The sequence below is a fragment of the Episyrphus balteatus genome, chromosome 2, assembly GCF_945859705.1.
Source record: "Episyrphus balteatus chromosome 2, idEpiBalt1.1, whole genome shotgun sequence".
In the NCBI taxonomy this organism is placed as follows: domain Eukaryota; kingdom Metazoa; phylum Arthropoda; class Insecta; order Diptera; family Syrphidae; genus Episyrphus; species Episyrphus balteatus.
The window spans coordinates 76,346,692-76,364,709 of NC_079135.1; the positions used below are offsets into that span (position 1 = coordinate 76,346,692).

Here is an 18,018-nt window from a genome sequence, read left to right on the forward strand (position 1 = left end):
GTAAATTGTATATATTGAAATAATAAAACAAAAACCCAGATAAATGAATTATGAATGCATTAAATGCGTTAATATTATAAAAATTTACTAGATTATTATGTCAAAACTTGTAGTTAATTATTCAATTCAATTAATGAAATCTTAGAGAAAATATGTGTATGTATATAATGTAGATATATTTAGCTGTTCTATCATTACCTCTTATCATAAATCGTCAAATGGCAATGGAATTATCTTGACTTCCGCAGGTTAAAGGTTATGTGATGTCACATTAAATTGAATATATCAAGGGGCATGGTAGTGCCCAGCCAAGTTCTCTAGCAACTTTGGCACTACACCCTTATTTACAGGAAACAACTCAGGCCATTTTCGACCCCCCTCTAACTTCCACACCAAAGATGCCAGAAATTTCAAACTCGCTACATTTGTTGAGATGGTGGCAATTTTTCAAATAGCTTTAAAAATCGGTAATTTAAAGAAAAATTGTCAAGAGAACAATCAATATCAAGCTTTAGAACTTGGTACACTTTTACATTTCAGTACTTTTTGTGCTAGCATAACTTCAACATAAGAGAACTTGGCTCTTTTTTTAACAGTAATGTTTTTGTTGTGATCATACTCTTCTAAAGGATGTGAGGTCATGAAAATATTGTTTTGTTCAATTTTACCGCGTTGGGTATTAAATGAAAGGTATTAATTAGATAATTTCAAATATATGTATTTACGTATTTTTGGTTCAACCCTAAGCCCAGTCAGACAAAAAATAGTCGTAAAGCTGAAAAAAATTAATCGTGAAATTTTTTTCATAGAACGGTAGAGGAAAGAGGAGGCCACTGGGTTTTCTCTTTCTCTATCTCTCTCTTTCGCTCTGCCTCTCTCTCTATCGATAAATTTATTTAAGTAAAAGTTGTAAAAAACAATATTTTCCGCAAGTTTTGCCTTAATCATTTTTGTAAAAAATCAAAAAAGGACGGGTTATTCACTAAAATTTGTTTTTCATTAAATCCAAGATGGCGGCTTTGGCCGCCTCGAAATATTAGAGGATGTTTGTGTAAAAAGTACTTCATGTTTACAAATATGTGCAAACATATTAGAAAAAAAAAAACTTTGTCCGACTATTTTAGATAGTTTATGTTACATATTTGGTACAAGACCTGTTATTTTACGTGTCTAGTGTCTCCTTTTGTTTTATTTTAAAATATGCTTTGTAACTATAAAAATGAACCAATAGTTTTAAACAAAATTTACTGAAATTATAACTAGTAATTATTATAATTATTTATAATTTAATCAGCTTTGTGTACAAGTGGACCTTGATTTTCTAACACTCAACTATTTACAACATAATATTAAAGCCAGCATATTCTTGTAATTCTATAAAACTCAATTCTGCATTTAATTAAACATTTCCATAGATGAGCTTACGCAATTCAATGCATTGTATTTCATCAACAATTAGTCTCGATAATATAATGAACTCAATAATTAAAACCAGTTTCTTGGACTCTGGTGTAAAAAGTGAACTTGATATGCCGTTCCTTAAAATTTGGATCTCAGTTGATAATGAATATCAGATACGAAAATGGCATTTGATCATTATTTAATCTTAATGATCTCCAAATCGATTGTATAACATTATCGTAAATATTACGGCGTACCAAAAATATGCAATTTATTTAATTATATCACGAAAATAATCATCGCAATAAATAGCCTCTATAAAACCAAAAATATTTGTTAAATTTAAAATTAATTTCAAATTATTTTAGTTTTAATTTTATAAACGTGTGCATTAAGAATGTACACACTTTCTTTTATCTGCATAAAATTTTTTGGTTCACGCGTGTAAGAAACCGTCACAATGGGTTCAAAATAAAACGCACATGTTAACACATTGAGAAAAAAAATGGTTAGAGGGTATGAAGATTTTTCCAAAAATTATTCATCGTGTGGCGATAAAAATAGATTTTAACTGCCAAGTATTTAAATCAATTAAGACACGAGTATTGCCCGTTTATACTGGGATGTTGTAGTTTTATGGAAATATCCTTATTGTTTCTGAAAATTAACTGGAAAAAGATAAATACGGATTTTACTCAATCATTACATCCATTACTTTTCGAAAAGAAAATAAATTCTAGACTGTTTTTCTAAGTTCATACTTTTTTGATCTCCTAATTCATAAAATAAAATTAAACAAATTAAAAAGTCTTGTAATTTTTAGTGGTAAAAGTATAAAACATCCTAAGTCCTAAACCAGAGCCGTGAGCTTCAGGTTGTTAAGGTTCCCTTTTTTTATTTTATTAATATGTATTTTGAAAACTAACCGAATTACGAAAAAGTAGTCCTGTGCATATAAAAATTGGGTACAATAGTATTTTTGTCTATCATGTGATGAATTCAAAGTTTCGCCATTTTTTATAATTACCGTTTTTTTTCAGCACGGGTTAGTAGGTAAGAACTACATAACCATTATTTACTAGCAATATTCGTATTTAATGTGTGCTAGATCCTAAAACCACATTTGTAAAATTTGGACCTGCATCTATGTATGTATGTATGTATATTATATGTACATAGGTTCACTGTGGCGTATGAGTAACTTTTTTTTTATGGAATTGCCTGAATGCAAATTGTTCTATTCTTAATAAATTTATCAGATAAGTTAGCCATTCTGTGACCTGTAAAATGGTTTCATGCAACAGTAGAAGGCAACTTAAGCCTTAAAAAAAATATGTTTTAACTGATAAAAGTGACATTTTCGCAAGTATAGATTTTCATGTAGCAGTGCAACAAAATTTTCAAAAAATATTACGTAACGTTAGAATTGGACTTACATATCTTACCGGCTAAAAACATATTTTCAATAATTTCTCCAAACCTATTCGAATGTTTACTTCCTGTAAGTGAATCCAAACAAGGTTAATATTATTAGATCATCATCTGTCATATTTTATTTTGTGTATGTATGTTTCTGAAATTGGAATGAAATTCAATTGGAGTCAAATAAAACTTTGTTTAAAGTTTAGTTAATCCTTAAATTTTTCATTAATGTTTCTTCCGGGTTCTCACTAATAAACATAACCAAATAAATGTTGCGAACTAACCTTTAATTAAAAAATGAATTAGTTTATAATTCAAATTCTATGTTTAGTTTAGCTTTTTTTTTGCAATTTTTTATTACCAGTTTTCTTTTATGATGTTAATAAGAAAGAGATAAAATCTCATTAACTAGTTATTCTTCTAATTTTTTTTTTTCGAATTCCCAAACGTGAAACAAATAAATCTTTAAACATCTTAAAAACCAAAAAAAAAACAACATTAAGAACACAAATGGGAATCATAGCTACCTACTTGTTATTACCTTTGCAAATTATTGTATGGTAATGACAGGTTAAGTACTGTTTTCATTGCAAATTAGATTTAAATTGTCTATTTTTTTTTTTTGTAAGTTATTCCACAAATTGTATGAAAAGTTAATAGTAACACCGTCAAGAAACAATAATGACTTGCAAAAAAAAAAATAAGTTAACACTTTATTTATCTATATATAATTATAGACATTGTAACCGTTTTTATTAAATATTTTATTACGTAAATTAAATTTTAACCTTATGTACAACTGCGTATGTAGATTATTAAAACATGATCGTTAATCGTGCAAGCAACCATATAATTACTTACCATGATGGAAAATCTAAGTAATGGAATGTTTTCCCTTTTTTCAACTTGTTTTACAGGGCTACATGGGCAGTATTGGTTTTGCTGAAAGTCTAAGATATAACTAAAGTTTTTTGTTTCAACAGATCATTCTCCAAATTTCTTGTAAAATTGTGATAAATCGGCAGACCAAGAAATCTTCTTCAACATCCGTTCAATTTCTTGATTGATTTCGCCCTTCTTACGCAACGTCCTTTTTTATGATTAAAGAAAGGAGTTTATTTTTATGTGTGCTTATACAGAAGTTCATTTAAATGAGTCTTAAAATATGAACAGTAGATAGAAATTTAGCGTTACGTAACGTGTTATGCACTATTTTTGCTTTTTTTAACCAAAACTTATTTTTAATTAGAAAAATTCCATAATGATAGACTACTTCTGAGCAGGAAGATGTTATTTATAAAAGTAATGAAACTTTTAATAAACACATTATATAAAAGTAATAGATTTCTCTTTTTGATACTTTATGTGGCATGAAAGTATTTTAAGTATAAAAATTGATTTATTTACGTAGAACACCAAAAAATGCTTCAAAACAGCATAACTTTTTACCAGTTCAAAATTTGTTGTCTTTAATTTTTTATACTTCGTAGTATAACTACTTGTATTTATCATATTATTTTCTTTGCTATGGTATAGAGACCTAAATTGTTATTGAACAAGCTATTTTAATAACATATTTAAATATCTTATAGTTCTGTTTTTTTTTTTTGTACCAAAATCTTATAGAGTAAGAATTCGCGACTTAATTGTCATTATAATTTTGTTTACTTCTTCAATGAATTTCACAATTGATTAGCTCTACACATTAATCTTGTAGATAAATAGCCAACTGAGCTTATTCATCTAAAATCTATTAACAAACCAGTTTGAATTTGGTCCACAAACAAAGCTTTATAACTTTACCTACTCGTATAAAATAAATTATCTCCCAAATTGCCTACTGTATAAGAGAGTTATTCTAAGCAATTCTTAATGTAACTTCTAATAAATGATAGTCATTTGACGATTTCAAAGTTCAAGATTTTTTGTTTATATTCTTTGAAAGCTTATCTGCAAGGTTCAAGGGTTCAAATAATTCTCTGAGGTTTACCTCCAATCAAAAAATGTATTTCAATTTCTACCATATCCCCTTGATCGTACCAAAATGGTGATAAATCTACATTTACGTATGCATAAGTGCTCCCACGTGAAGTCTGATATTTCTTAAACCCTGAAGCTTTTTATGTCTTAAGCTTGTCACCACCACCGCAAGCAAATGCAAATCGGAAACAGCATTTGATATTTTTGTATTTCCATCCACTACTGGCAGGTATAACTAACAAGCAACTTGGTAAACAACAATAAAATCAACTAAAAGTGAAACTTCTTACTTAAAGGCTATACGGTCTACCTGGCGTTATATTATAAACATTCAAGTTCAAATAATCTGAGTCTTTGGTTTAGCACCTCAGTTGTTGTTAAACATCGCTTAGAATGTGTTCGGTCAAAACATTTCGGTCGCGGATTTATTTTACCTTACTGATAGGTTTATCAGTTCTTTGTGAAAAAGTGCATTGTCGAACATCGGATATTTTAAAAGTTGAACTTAATCATGGTGGAATTTTGGTTGGTAGACATTTAACATCACATAACGGTCGACATGTGCGGGCATTTATGGGAATACCCTATGCGGAGCCACCTGTTGGTGAATTAAGATTCAAAGTAAGATTAAAATTTTGAGAACAAAAAAACTAAGTTCGAATATTAAAATCCGGTATTGAACTTTTTGAAAGATATGTATGTAGGTACCTAGAATCTTATTTGAAGATTTGTTAACTAATAGTGAAAATGTGTGTTCAATAATTCATGTAGAATTTTAATAATAAATCCGTGTCTTGTCTTTTGTGCCAAATTTATCATCTTTTGTAAAGAGATGCTATCTTCAAGGCCAAAAAGAAGCAAAATTGTTCTTTAATCAAATAACTAGAAAAATCTAGATTCAACAATATCTATATACATAAATAGATTTTTATTGTTTTTTATTTCAAAATTAATTATCTGGAAAAAAATTAACCGAAAAACCAGATTTTTGTTTTGAAACTATGACGATTAATGAAGCATTATTTGTATGTATGCTAATTTTTTTCAAATTAGATACATATAAGAACAAAAAGTTTTTTTTTTGTATAAAATAGAAATGATATTTATTTTGGGATTTTAAAATATTCTATTGCATATATTTTTATATAAATTTGACTGATTTTGATATCGGAAAATGTTAATTGTTAAAGGCACCACTTTCTTTTAGCGTTTAAAGTCGCCTTTTGGATTATTTCATGCATCTCATAGTTTTAAATATTTTATACGCTATAATAATAGAGTAATCCCAAGTAATATTTGAATCGGTCCTGAAAACTCCGATTGTAATGATTTTATGTGTCGAATATTTGTGAATAGGTGCAAAATAATTTTCGCTCTGAATGATTTTTTTTTTTTTATTTTGAAAAAAAAAGTTTTTGTTTTTAAATTTCGCATTTTTATTGATTAATTTTCAATTTATTCAAACACGTTTTGGTTGATGAATCTTTTAACTTTTAAGATTCAAAACTTATTGTGAATTATAAACCAAAACGCATGAAAATGAATTAATTAATACAATTCAACAAAAAATTGATTTATTTACAATTTTTAAAAAACCATTTACTTAAAATTTTGTATTTGTGTTGCAAAGCAGATTACGCTAAATTTCGCGAATCTTGATTTTGCGTTTTGTCCAATATTGTAAGCGCTTTTTTATCAAGCCGAATTTTAAATAGCGATTAGTTATTTTGCTAAAATTTGTTTAGCTGACTATTAGTTCCCAGTATTTTAGGACAAAAAATAACGATACATATCATATCACGAAAATAGAAGAGTTTATTTTTTTCTGAAAACTGGCTCAAGCGGTTTTGCTTATAATTTTTGGACATTTTTAAAATTTTGGGTTTATTGTTATTGATTAATATTTGCTTAAAAATAGCAATTTCAATTTCTTTTTATGTTAGAAAACTTTTACCTATAAAATATATTAAATTATTACATATTTAAAAAAAAAAACGGCTCTAACGGTTAAGAGATTAAGAATTTATAAAAACAAATTTCATAATTTTTTACATTTTGTATGAATACTTGAAAAATCTAATTATATTTTTGTTCTTAAATTTGTTTCATAAAAAGCTTTAAAATAAGTAAAATCCGCTTAAATTCGGTTATTATTAAAGTGAACTAAATTTTATTTTAATAAGAATTTTCATCTTAAAAATACCGACTTAAAATTAGAACATTCCATCTTAATTCTATGTAGGTACATTTGTCTTAATATTTCAAAATTTTCTTCTTTTGCTAGCTACAACATTTGTTAGACTAAAGATATGTAAAATATACACTAGCCCAAAAAATTAAGGGAACAAAAAAAAATCGTGATTTTTTTTTAGTGATTTTCGAAAATAAAAAGCATGTGAAAGCTCTATTTTTCTAGTTTTAGAATTAAATAGGTATCAAAATATTTTCTTTCTAACGGCAAAATAGCTAAATCATTGGAACTGTTCAAAAACCAAAATATTGCATTTTTTTTTGTTTTTACTTTTCTCTTAAGAAAGTGGGAACATTATTTCTGATAAAATGATTATTATTTTTAGAAAGGATATTTATTTGGCTTTAAGATTCATTTTGTTTTAAACTTCTACGATTTTTTTTAGACTGCAATATCAGTCATCAAACCAAAAACCATACTTTTGACTTTGACTATCAATATCTCAACAACGGATCACTGTACTGAATATTGAAAGACACATTTAAAAACTTCATTCAATTTTCTACAAAGGAATTAAGTTTGCTTTGTTAAAAAAATGTTTTCTTATTTTTGAGATTAATTTAGAATAGCTATCATATATGATAAGATTAAACTGAGGCTTAATTATTGAAGTTTAAAATACTTGAAATTAATTTGCAAAGTTATAGATTTATTCATCGAACAGTTTTTCTGTTGTGAGCGTCTGAACTTTTGAGATCAAATAAAACACCATATTTCTGCAGGTCTAAACGACTTACTTCTTTGAACATTTTATTGATAAATGTCGTTTGAATTTAAGATAAACCAAGGAAAAATTAAAAGTTTTCAAAAAAAGTTGAATTTTGAAAAAAAAAAAGCTTTTTATACCATTTTTTGATATTTTTCCTAATTTTTGAGCTTTCACATGCTTTTTATTTTGTCATGAAGCGATCATTTTTCACTGAGATACAGCCTATCGAAAATCACTAAAAAAAATCACGATTTTTTTGTTGTTCCCTTAATTTTTTGGGCTAGTGTATTACAAATAAAACATGATACAAAATCTCAAAAATTGTAACTTAACACAATTTACATACATACATAATTTACTGCCTCTAATTGACTCAGTAGAACTCAATTTTAAGTACTTCTAGAAAAGTATCTATAATTTTGTGGTGAAATAATTTATTTGAATAAACAACTTCCAGTTAATAAGCTGCGCGTGTGCATTGTCAATGCTATATCTTATCATTCAATAAGAGCAAGTTTTTTCTTTCTAGTTTAACCTATATATTACATACAACCTTTTTTACTTGCGATATACATATGTCATTATTAACGGTACCTGCCATAGGACCGCTTTTTTCAAATCGGATTTTCTGCAAAACTTCTTATTGTATTTCAACGAAATGTTTTATACAAAAGCATTTATATACTTTAAATATAAGCCAAAAATAAAATTTTGAAAAAAATAATTTTTGGATTTTTAAAAAAATTTTGAAATTTTTTTTGCAAAATCAAATTTTCGAAAACGGGACATTGAATTTTTTTGAAATTTTGTTTTTAGATGTTAATTAGTGATTTCTACAAAATAGCATACCAATTTTATTTTAAAACTTTTTTTTCAAAAAATTATTTATAAATAAATAGTTTTTTAAAAAAACGGCTCTAACGATTTTGAAATTTTTTTTTGCTAAAAATACACCTTAATATATCAAATAAAACTGCGTACTTGTTTTGTGGGGCGATTTGATTTCAGATATTGTTATATTTTTTTGAAAAATGAATTTTATTTTTTTTTGTTTTGTTTTTTCCAAGTTTCTATATAAAAAGTCTTAAAAACTTAAGCAACTTGAACTCTAAGAGCAAGTTCGTGCGACCCAGTCGTATATTTTATTGTAATAGAAATTAATGAATATGAGTAGATACTATAATATGTGGTTTTTTCCTATTAATCTTTTATTTATGAAAACGCACTTTGTATCATTTAGGAAGTTTCGCAAACATTTCATTTTTAGGTGTTGTAGGTGTACCATTACCATTCTAATAAATCATTTGTTCAAAATCTATATTTACATAGATAAAGTATCAAACCTAACAAAACTAAAAAACAGAGGCTAAATTACTTTCAGTTGTTGAGTGTTTTTGGTCTTTAGTGATAGCATATAGAATGATTGGTATTTTTGGAAGGTATTTTAATTGTTTCTATGAGACGAATGTATGTATATTATTCAAGTTCTGCACTCAATAGAGGGCGGCATTTGGAAGTTAAAGTGCAATGTAATTATTGTACCAAATTAGTCCTCAGCTTAATATTACGTATCTAAACGATGTAAAGATTTATGACAAATCCTTTACCAACAACTGAAAATTTGGATTTTTCGCTACTTATTCATTTCGATACTTATTGGGTTATTCATTTTACCTTTATCACAAACATCATATTAGCAAGCAATCTTATCTACATAATACAAAAAATAATAAAACATTTTTTTACAGCCCCCAGTTCCAAAAGCACCATGGTCAGGTGAAAAACTCGTAACCCGTGACTCCCCAATATGTATCCAAAGAGATCCCTTCCGCCGAGATGAATTAATCGAAGGCAGTGAGGATTGTCTTTACATCAATGTATACATTCCAGAGGTATGATTTCAACATTGTTCCAATATTATACCAAGATTTTAATCATTAATCTGTATTTCAGAAACCTCGTAAATCTGGCCCACTGCCAGTCATGATATTCTTCCATGGAGGAGGTTGGGAATGTGGTTCCGGAATAAGTGCATTTTATGGACCAGATTTCTTAATGGATCATGATGTAGTCTATGTGAGTGGAAATTTCCGTTTAGGTCCACTCGGATTTCTCAGTACGGAAACAACAGATTGCCCCGGTAACAATGGGCTCAAGGATCAGTTATTAATTTTAAAATGGGTACAAAGTAATATCGCTGCATTTGGCGGCAATCCAGATATGGTAACAATTTTTGGAGAAAGTGCTGGAGGCGCTAGTGTCACGTACCATATGATGTCTGAAAAATCGAAGGGCTTATTCCACAAGGGTATTTCACAATCGGGAACTTACTTTAATCCATGGGCCCAACCTGCACACAAAGGTGTAGCTGCATCTCGAGCTAAACGCTTAGCTAATATGCTTAATTGTGATAAGGGCGATTGGTCAGATATTCTTAGTTGTTTGAGACAAAGATCAGCCAGTGATATCACAGCAACGGTCTATGAATTCTTTGTAAGTTCAAAAAGTTATCTTTTCTTTAGTTTAAACAAAGTTAAAAGTAAAATTGTATATTTTAGGAATGGGACTACGATCCAATGATTCCATTTCCTCCAGTTGTCGAGCCTGATAGCCCTGATGCATTTTTAACAGCTCTCCCGAGAAGTGAAGAACTTCCTCATGGTTTTAAACTGCCATGGATGGCAGGAGCAACTTCCGAAGAAGGTGCTTTGAAGACAGCTGGTCTGTTAAATATTCCAGGATTATTGGACGAATTCAAGTTGAAGTTCAATGACGTTCTTCCTATAATTCTCAATTACGATCATCATCCAAAAGACGTTCAAAGACGAATTACAGATAGGATCGATAAATTCTACTTTAATCGATTGCATGATTTTGACAAAAAGAACCATCAAAATCTGACAAATGTAAGAAAATTTAGCTCAAAACGGGTTGATAGTTTCTAATTCATTCCGCATATTTACAGCTCATGACTGATGGATGGTTCACTGCTGGATTAGATGAATACCTTCGATTGCGCGTTGATGCTATTACAAAACAGAAAACTTCTGTCGGACCAACCTACGTGTATTTGTTTGACCATAAAGGTGCAGCTAGTTTTACAGAAATCTTTGAAGGCGGAAAGGAAGACTATTATGGTAAGAACAGAAGAATAACACTTTTTAATCAAGGAACTAGAAATATTTATCCCATTTTTCATTTGCTTGTATTCGTTAATATTCAGACGGTGACTTGCGCTCTTTTCCCACTATTACCTATAGTTGGGCTTTTATGCATAATTCTCTTACTCAGCTGCTCCCAGATAGGCATTCGTTTGTGACTGTTTGTGACAGCAATAAAAAAGTTTTGTGACTTGTTAGTTGTTTTGAAATTAACAAATTAAAAAAAAAATGAAGTTAACAATTTTTTTTAATATTCAAGAAACAAGCAAAGAAATCGTTTGTGACAAATTAATTTGTTTGTGACAGCCTATTTTTCAAAAATGCGTCATGGATGGTTTGAATTTATGCTTATTCTATCTAAAATTTTTATATAAAAGAAACAAATTAATTTGTTTGTTTGAATTTATGCTTATTCTATGGAAAATTTTTATATAAAAGAAATAAGCAAGGAAATCATTTATGACAACCTAGTTTGTTTGTGACAACCTATTTTCCAAAATTGTATAATGGATGGTTTGAATTGAATTTATGCTCATTCCATTGAAAATTGTTTATAAAATTGGAACTAAGCAAAGGAATCGCGTGTGACAACCTAGTTTGTTTGTGACAGCATATGTATATTCTGAAAATGCATAATGGCTGGTTCGAATTTATGCTCATACCGTAAAAATAAATTTATAAAACTGGAACTAAGCAAATAAATCATTTGTGACAACCTAGTTTGACGGCCAAAATGCATAATTGCTGGTTTGAATTTATTTTTCTGTTTCTGCAAAAAGTTTATCAGAGATCTTAAATGTAAAAACGAGATTTTTGTGTACCCAGATAGCCCCTAAAAAATTAATTTCAGTTAGAAATTTCTGATTATTTTGTAAAATTCTAATAAAAATATATTTTTTTTCATTGTTTTCTTTCTAGGTGTTTGTCATGCCGAAGAACTTCAATATTTATTCCCAATCGGAAGGGAATTGTTTGTGACAGCGTCACCAACCAATGAAGATCTCCAAATCCGTGAAACCTTACAAACTATGTGGGTAAATTTTGCATGGTATAGTGATCCTACTCCAAATTCATCCGATCTGCCAAAATGGAATCCAACTGAAAAATATCCTGTGAGTTTCGTGCGAATTGGAAATCAAGACGACGAAAATTGGAAACTTCTCAGCTTTGAAGAAGGCCTTTTACAAGAACGAGTAGACTTTTGGAATGATCTTAAACCTCATGTCCCAGCTAATGTATTTAAAGATGAGCTTTAGTTTATGTATACATTTAAACCTATAGTAAAAGCATCATGTGAAGTTTCGTGTAGTTACTTAAGTATTAATTCTCTATGCAACTTTCATTGTAGATTATTTTATTTTCATCCAACAAATTGTTTAGTTATTATAGTAACTTTAAGCCACTTGCAATAGAGTCTTTTGACATTAGTCTATAATGTATTTAGCATAATATAATAAGTGCTCTCTATATGACTTAAATTAAACAACATTTTACAAAAAAAGAAGTGGTTTTCTTTAATTTAGTATGTAAAGTTCGACTGAAGTAATAATGTTAATGGTCAAAAAAGTTAGCCAAAATTAACTAGCGTTACATATTTATCTGTTTTATGGTTGTCGTTTGTGCTAAAATGCCAAGAAAACGACTTGCTCTAGAAGTGTCTATCTTTCCTGAAGTAAATATTTTACAATATAGCAACTCTCTAACAGGAACTATTCGACCTTCTTCCCTGTAACATTAACACTGGTCTGCAAGGAAATCCTCCTTTAAATAAAACTATACTTTTCTAAAGGATGCTGATTCCGAATCTGAAGTCAGAATTGACCTAGCACGTCACGTTTTTTAGATATTCCCGTTAGAAAATCTCAAAAACCCATTTTTTGCTGTTTTCGAAGAAATATTTTGGCACAATGTAATCTTTTTCAATTAAAATTGATACGGTTTATGAAAGAACTTATTTTTTTCTTTCAAATTCAATTTCAATCTTCTCAATATATTTTTTTTTTCTCCGAGATATCTTAATTTAAGTAAGTTAAGCAGGTTTGGCATATCTTACCATAAAGAAACTGATCTCTTTTAAAAATTAATATATCTTTCTCCCTAGAACAAAAGTATACTTTTCTAATGGACTTTAGTGTGCTGATTTTGAATCCGAAGTTCGGATTCTAACTCAGCACATCAAGTATACTTTTGTTTCTAGGAGAAACAAATCTGAAGCTTTAAGGCTTGGCCACACCGGAGGGGTAGCGGTACGGGTAGAGGTAACGGTACTTTTACGAAAAAAATTCCAAACTGACATATCAACGTTCAGATGTGGAATCTTTTTCATACAAATATCGTTACCGCTACCCGTACCTCTACCGCATACCCTCCGGTGTGGCCAAGCCTTTACAAGGCAGTTTATCGAATGGTTTATTACAAATAAGATATTTATAAATAGAAAAATAGTATATAAAATTACAAAACACGTAAAAATTTTGTTTAATGTATTTTATTTTGGTTTTCTTTACATATTTGACTTTTTAAATACAGGGTGTCCCAAAAGTAATGGATCATACAGAATATGCTGATAGGCCAACCTTAGGGCTCTCAGAATTTGGTAACTTGTTCATCCCAAATCCTTACGGTTTTCGATTTAATGCAGTTTTTCTGAAATTTCGAAATATCCCGACTTTGCAACAGTATTTTGCTTCCTCCGCTCATAATTGATTTTTGATTTTTACAACTCTTTCACTAAAACATTGCCTAATAATAAGAAATAATTAATTAATCAAAATATTTTTTATTTCATACGCCATTTTGCTGCAAATTAATTAACAGTTCCATATTTTATAAAAACTCAATTTCTTATTTTTATTTCAAAGCAAAACCCTGAAAAAAAATTGTATGGTGTGACTCTGGTTTATTATTTTGAAAACTTGCCGTGTTATTGCAGTTTTCAAAAATGTATAAAACTTTCCAAAGTTGAAGTTAGAGCTAAAGATATTACAATTTAAAAGCAACAAAACAGGGCTTTTTAGAGAAAAATAACAAAGAAAAATAAACACATTTTTTCGACTGTTGTTTGTTTATTTCTTTTTGAATAAAAGCCTCGATTTTTGTTTGTTATTTTGCTCTGAAAACCTCTGTTTTTTTGTATTCAAATTGTAATATCTTTAGTTCTAACTTCAACTTTGGAAAGTTTTATACATTTTTGAAAACTGCAATAACACGGCAAGTTTTCAAAATAATAAACCAGAGTCACACCATACAAATTTTTTTCAGGGTTTTGCTTTGAAATAAAAATAAGAAATTGAGTTTTTATAAAATATGGAACTGTTAATTAATTTGCAGCAAAATGGCGTATGAAATAAAAAATATTTTGATTAATTAATTATTTCTTATTATTAGGCAATGTGTTAGTGAAAGAGTTGTAAAAATCAAAAATCAATTATGAGCGGAGGAAGCAAAATACTGTTGCAAAGTCGGGATTTTTCGAGATTTCACAAAAACTGCATTATATCGAAAACCGTTAGGATTTTGGATTAACAAGTTACCAAATTCTGAGAGCCCTAAGGTTGGCCCATCAGCATATTTCGTTTGATCCATTACTTTTGGGACACCCTGTATAATAGGCATTGATATTTTACATTTTTCTTACTTAAGGTGCTTTTGTTCATGTAGGATTTACTAAAAAGTGAAGGATTTCGAAATGTCTGCTTTTTTTGTCAATCAGTATTTTAAAAAATGAGTAAACATGAATGTAACAGAACATATTTGGTGTCAATCGATAGGTCATATCATATCAGAATAAGTCCTCCAAATTTGAGCTCAATGCGACAAATAGTTTTAATTTAATACAAGTTCAAATGAATCTAAAAGGGTGATTTTTTAAAAACTACTCACATTTTTCAAAAATCATTTTTACAAAAATGGTACCTGATAGAATTTTTCTGAAACCAGATTTAGATTCAGGAAAGTCTAATCTTTTATAATATCAAAAAATTATTTGAAGGAGAAAAAAAAAGTTAAATTTTGCAGACCAGTGTAATTTAAAAAAATTTAATTTTAACCTCTAGAGTCAAAATAACTTGTCGTTTTATTCCAAACGAATTATTGACCTCACTGCCCGACTAACAAATTTGCTCCTATAAAGCTTTACATGTGTTAATGTAGCTCCTGTAAAGCTTTATAGAAGGGATAATGTTTGTTGGGTGAGATCATGTCTTCGCACGTATATAGGGGTATTTGATCCAAAAAGGTTATCAAAGTTATTTGTTGGTATTTTTAAATGAAAAAGGTCCTTAAAAAGTATAATTAATAAATACAAAAATTACTTACCATATTTTACAATTTGTATAAAGCAATAAGATATTTCAATATAACAAAGTTACACATACACCACAGTGACCCGCAGCTAGACCGCAAACAAAATAATTAAAACAAATTTATAGCTGACTAAACAATTACACCAGTACACTTTGTTGATCATTAAATAAATGTCAAAATTTTACATATGGGAGCTTAGATTTCGGACCCATTAAGTATGGTAAGCGAAAATGGGTAAAGTATTTTTTACCCACTAACCCAAGCAGAAAACAAATCATACAAATAAATGGAGGAACTTCTAATTTTCTTACCTCATTGGAAAAAATACTGTGAATATTATAATATAATAATAATAATAATAACTAAAAAAAATTACAAACTAAGAATTAAATAATATTTTTTATAACTTTTACAAGTCATTAAAAAAGAATCCCTGAAAATATGATTTTCTTTCTACCCGTTTTTCTCAAAACGAAATTTTTGGGGTTAGGCCTCTGTGGTGCAAAGCGCCTCATATATATGACTAAGTTTTTAGGTACCAAGGGCTACTTTAATTTTTTTCAGCTTATGTGAAAAAATATGCTTTAAATATTGCCAAAGTCATTTAGTAAGTTACTAAGTTAAAAATCAGTCTGCTTTTTGTAAATTTTGTAAATTACTTTAGCAATTTACTTAATCGTTTGAAATTACGTGTCAAGTTATTTTGTTTTTGCTCTTCAATAGCATAAACATTATTTCAAATACATTTCGTGCTGATTTTTTGTGAATTATTTCTCAAGTGTCGAATTTCATGGTTTTGACTTTTAAACGTCCATATCTCGAGTTGCATATTTTGTATATTTTTTTTTTTTTTTTGTATGATTGACTTTTATATATTACCAATATCTATGGATTCCTGTATCAATTTTTTTTCTATCATTTTTTTGTTAAGAAAATAGATTTTTGGCCTTTTTCTAAATTCACCTCAGTTTACCCTATTAACATTTCAAATTTCTTAAAATAATGAATATTCAAATTGAATTTTCTCTGACATCATATTTGTTTACACCTATAAGACTTACCATATAAGCAAGGTGGCGTTGTCGAAAAAAACTTAAAAAATAAACTTTAAAGCTTTGCAACTCTATGTCATGACTGGATATCGCTTGGAAACCCATGTGCAAACTGCTTCTTTAGACACTACCTTTAGGGAAATATAACTTTCAACTGGTATAACGATGAGGATAGAGGTCATCATATGGCGAAAAGTTCAAATTTAATAAATTGAAATACCTGAATAAGTGCTTTTTCAAAAAATCACTACGCAAAAATAATAAATTAAATTGAAAATTTGGCAGATAGTTATTATTTATTTTAGTTATTTTACTTATGCTTCCTAATAACATAGTCAGCTATTACACGAAGCCTCAAGAGGAGCGCCTCTTTTCAAAACTAATGAGTGCAAAAGAGAAAGAAGAATCCGACCGGAGAGTCGTGGGTCGCAATTCTGAGACTCTTTTTTGACGTTTCTTTTTCCACTTTTTCTCTTCATTCCCTTCCATTTTTTTTTTTTTTTTGCTTCTTTGTGCAATACAACAACAAAAAATTTTAAATCAAAAGAGAAATGTGAAATTTGAGTCTTTGACTCAAGAGGCATCGTGTAATAGTTTGCGCCTCACAGAATGATTATCAAAAGAAAATTCGAAAAAAGAGTCAAGCCTCTTGAGGCTTCGTGTAATAGCTGACATAGAAACTATTCAAAAATTGGTTCATTCTGATTTATGGTGAATTATTTCTCAAACGTCAAATTTGTGTTTTTTGACTTTAAAAAGTCCATATCTCGAGTTGTGGATTTTTGACATTTTTGAAGTGAAAACTTCTTTAGTATCGCAGTGATTTGAAACAAGATGAAACGAAAACGCGACACGACTTCAACTTGTTATAACTTTTTTGTTTTAATAGATAGATGAATGAAATTTGTACTGTAGATAGGTAATTAAATAAATTATAATTGTACAAAATTTCAATTAATTTCATATTCAAAATTCGGAGATAACGGTAAAAAGATGTTCTTTTCCAACACACGTTATATCTTTTGATCTAGTGCACATACAAATTTGATTTTGTGCACGCATGCTGATAACATAACCTTTTATTTGATATATCACACATAACGGTATATGCTCTACAAGTTACGCAATCTTAAATTGAAAAAAAAAATTGAAAAATACCTCAAAACACCTGTGGAGATCTGTTGGCGATGACCAGCTACCAGTGTAGGAAGTACCGTAATCTCAGTCTGAAAATTCGACATGGTTGACTTTAAAAAATTCTAACTTCTCTTGTAGACATCTTTGAAATAAGATTTATACATCGTTATACAAGGTGAAACAATAAGCTTTCACATGGTATACAATTTTTTATAGGTTGTCAAACAAAAAAATTGAATTAATAGCATGAGAACATAAAAATAAATGTTTTTTTTGCTATTTTGATGAAATTTCATCGAGTTTAAAAAATTCTAGCTCTTTTTTGTAGATGTCTCATAGACTTGATCGATATATATGTACATATATTTTTAGCTAAGACAATAAGCTTTCAGATGGTGTTGGTTGTTATAGGTTGTTAGGGAAGAAAATGGATTTAATAGCGTGAGAAGATAAAAATACGTGTTTTTCGCTTTTCTTGATGGAAATTGATCGAGTTCAAAAAATTCTAGCTCTTTTTGTAGATGTCTCATAGACCTGATCGATATATTATTTTGAGCTTAGACAATAAGCTTTCAGATGATATAAAATTTATATAGGTTG

General features: G+C 28.8%; 1 protein-coding gene across 1 annotated transcript; it reads left to right on the forward strand.

The window, feature by feature from the left end:
• The first annotated feature begins 5,028 nt into the window (after positions 1–5,028).
• LOC129910405 (venom carboxylesterase-6) lies at positions 5,029–12,393 on the forward strand. Its single transcript, XM_055987784.1, has 6 exons — positions 5,029–5,424; positions 9,512–9,655; positions 9,717–10,256; positions 10,322–10,669; positions 10,729–10,900; positions 11,843–12,393. The coding sequence occupies exons 1-6, from the start codon at positions 5,197–5,199 to the stop codon at positions 12,178–12,180; spliced, it is 1,770 nt and encodes a 589-aa protein (XP_055843759.1). The 5' UTR covers positions 5,029–5,196; the 3' UTR covers positions 12,181–12,393.
• The last annotated feature ends 5,625 nt before the right edge of the window (positions 12,394–18,018 follow it).